The following is a 3,740-nucleotide window of genomic DNA, read 5'->3' on the forward strand; positions in this document are numbered from 1 at the left end:
ACACTAAATTCTTTCGAGTTCTTAAAACTCAAAGCGGTTCTTAATTGAAATCTCCCCCGTATATGTGTGTGTGTGTGGCATATACAGGATGTACAAGTAAATATAATATAATGTTGTTTATAGAAGGTGTTGGCAGCCTCATTAATAGTCTCCTTTATCTTTGCTATCATATATAGATCGGTCCTCGTTATATAAATCACTCATCTTCTAACTTCCCTCTATATCTTCCCACCTATACTTCTTTACCCTCTTATTCCCATACCAATATACTCATCTCCAACCACTCATTGGTAAGCATATAAATTTAATACATTCCTTCAACAACATTACTAACGTTGTAACTTTGAATGATTTATTTTTACAGGTGATATTTGTCTATACGAATTGTTTTAGATGGATTCGTCTACTTGGTGGATTGTTTTGTCACTTATTATAGGCTACATGATTTGGTTTAAATCAATCACAAGGTCGTTAAGTGGTCCACGTGTGTGGCCCTTATTGGGCAGTTTACCCGGGTTAATCCAAAACGCTAATCGCATGCACGACTGGATCTCCGACAACCTCCGTACGTGTGGAGGCACGTACCAGACTTGTATCTCCCCGATCCCCTTCCTCGCACGAAAACAAGGTCTCGTGACCGTCACGTGCGACCCCAAGAACCTTGAACACATTCTCAAGGTTAAATTCGATAATTACCCTAAGGGCCCTACTTGGCAAGCTGTCTTCCATGATTTACTTGGTGAAGGCATCTTTAACTCTGACGGTGACACGTGGCTGTTCCAGCGCAAGACTGCTGCGTTGGAATTCACCACCCGGACCCTCAGACAAGCCATGGCTCGGTGGGTCAGCCGAGCCATTAAGCTAAGGTTTTGCCCTATTTTAAAAACGGCTCAGCTTGAGGGTAAGCCGGTCGACTTACAAGACCTCTTGCTTCGTCTCACTTTCGATAACATATGCGGTTTGGCTTTCGGAAAAGACCCACAAACGTTAGCCCCGGGTTTACCCGACAACACCTTCGCCTCGGCTTTCGACCGAGCCACCGAAGCGACCCTACAACGCTTCATTTTACCCGAAACAATATGGAAACTAAAAAAATGGCTAGGGCTCGGGATGGAAGTCGAGCTAAGCCAGAGCCTGAGCCACGTGGACCAGTACTTAACAGCTGTCATAAACACACGCAAGCTCGAACTTCAAAACAAGACCGAGGGGTCCACGGTCCCACACGACGACCTACTCTCTCGGTTCATGAAGAAAAAAGAGTCCTACTCTGACGCGTTCCTCCAACACGTGGCACTCAACTTCATCCTAGCTGGACGTGACACGTCATCCGTCGCGCTGAGCTGGTTTTTCTACCTAGTGATTAAAAACCCAAGAGTGGAGTCCATAATTTTAACTGAAATTTGTCAAGTTTTACAAAACACACGTGGCGGTGACACGTGTAAATGGTTAGATGAGCCATTAATATTTGAAGAAGTTGACCAGTTGACTTATTTAAAAGCAGCATTATCGGAAACACTCCGGTTATACCCCTCCGTGCCGGAGGATTCAAAACACGTGGCCGGAGATGACGTGTTACCGGACGGGACATTTGTTCCGGCCGGTTCATCGATCACATACTCGATATACTCGACCGGCCGGATGAAGTTTATATGGGGTGAAGATGTGCTTGAATTCCGGCCGGAACGGTGGTTGACCGGTGCCGGAAAATTTGAAGTGAAAGATCAGTTCCGATTTGTGTCGTTTAACGCCGGACCCAGGATTTGTTTAGGGAAAGACTTGGCGTACTTGCAAATGAAGTCGATTGCGGCGGCGGTGTTGCTCCGGCACCGGCTGACGGTGGTTTCCGGCCACCGTGTGGAGCAGAAGATGTCGTTGACGTTGTTTATGAAATATGGGCTTATGGTGGACCTTCAACCACGGGATTTGACACCCTACGTGGCTAAATTGTGAATAATTTAATTATTAATATTATTATTATAATATTATTAATATTAAAATATTAATATTAATAAATAATAATAATTGCTGGAAAGAAAAATGGCAAGATAGATTGTGACTATACCAAGTTCCACAAGTTATTACTTTTTTTTAATTATATTTTTCTTTTTTGTTTTTTTTGGGAATAAGTAATTATACATGTAAGAAGGTTATGTTTATAATTTATAATATTTATTTTTATATTCAGTGAAGGATGATTGATTTATACATGTTGTTATTTATGTGTGGTTTGTGTAATACATCGGTGATTAAAATAATATAACAAAAAAAATTAAATTTAATAATATGCCTTATGATTCATAAATATCTAAAAACCTTATTTAATACGACATTTAGAGTTACATTTGTAATTTTGTTATTAATTCTATAAATGGTAATAATATTAGTTGTTTATAATAGTTGAATGATATGTGAAAAAATGATTTTACTTTAATAGTATATTAGTAGATATTATTATTATTATTAAATGTTGTATCTGTTTGTGATAAAACCTAAAGGCGTTTTTAATGTGAAACTAGTTAAGAATCATATGGTGTAAAATGTATTTTTAAGTTTTGCTTTGTTGATATAATATAAGAAATAAACAATTATAAGAATTATATAGGTTATACGTTTAACTAAGTTCGTTGTAGATTCTTAATTTCTTACATCTTACTTGAAACATAGTGAACCCCGCTTAATTAGCTTAGTCATATGCTTTTTGTTTTTCTATAGATAAATAGTTACAAACTAAATAAGCTATATATATATATATATATTTTGTCAATGGCAAATGGAGTATATTATACTTTAAAGATGCAATTAGCAATATGCTAGTTGCAACAATAAACACCAAAAGGTTCACAGAATCATAGTACCATGTATGTTAACTTTGGTGAATAAGTCATTTTCCCTTTCAGTTTAATGTTCGTGTTATAAAATCTTCTGTTATTCTGAAAAAAATGTGTATGTTAGCACATCTAACACGAAACGGAAATAATGGGCATTATGACAGGTTGACTTTAAAGTCAAAAGTGTTTAAGTACTAAAAGAGTTAGATCATTATTGTGATTGAAAAAAATACAAGCTAAGTTGAATTTTCTAAAAAGAAATATACGATGACAATTGAAGTATGTAGGTGACACTTTGGTTTGTTAATGGTTAGCACCTACCAAATAGGCCATTTATTGTGTGTTTTAAATGCCCCTACAATAATTGTTCATGTGCAAGCCTACTTTTTTAGATATTTAAAAAGTTGGTTTTTTATATATAAAAAACATGATTTTCCAAATATATTACTTCAAACTATTTGTCCTTTAGTATTCTAAGCAGTAAAAAAAAATGTAAGTCAAGACTTCACTTAACATAATTTTTTATAAAACTCCTATAAACTGCTCTTCAACTATTTTATTTTCTTCACTAGTGTTTAAACTTGCTTCCCACTACTATTCTCTAGTCATCCTCATTGTCCCCTCTTCTAGTCTTCTTCGGTCACCATCTAATAACATATCAAAGAAGACATGATCATATCTAACGAGGACAGTTCATCTACCGACAAAATCATCGCTTTCCATCCCCTCAATACTCTTGCCTTCTCGACAACCACCAGCACCACCGTCCCCCCATCACATGATCTCCATGCACCCTCACATGCGAATTAGTCCAATTTATAAATAGAGCAATGTATTAATACACGAGTGATTTGTTATTTCTTAATGAACCTTACTATGTATATATTTTAGTATGTCTTCATACGAAAAATA

The 3,740-nt window shown here is 36.6% G+C and overlaps 1 protein-coding gene across 1 annotated transcript; it reads left to right on the plus strand.

Moving 5' to 3' along the window:
• Window positions 1-381: 381 nt before the first annotated feature.
• On the plus strand, window positions 382-1,950 carry LOC143543180 (cytochrome P450 86A22-like). Its single transcript, XM_077035553.1, has one exon. It carries the CDS (start codon window positions 394-396, stop codon window positions 1,948-1,950), a length of 1,557 nt encoding a protein of 518 aa, XP_076891668.1. The 5' UTR covers window positions 382-393.
• The last annotated feature ends 1,790 nt before the right edge of the window (window positions 1,951-3,740 follow it).

Source organism: Bidens hawaiensis, unplaced genomic scaffold (genome assembly GCF_021521415.1).
Source record: "Bidens hawaiensis isolate Kalapana, Puna unplaced genomic scaffold, B.hawaiensis_p1.1 tig00013078_1, whole genome shotgun sequence".
NCBI classification, from domain to species: Eukaryota; Viridiplantae; Streptophyta; class Magnoliopsida; order Asterales; family Asteraceae; genus Bidens; species Bidens hawaiensis.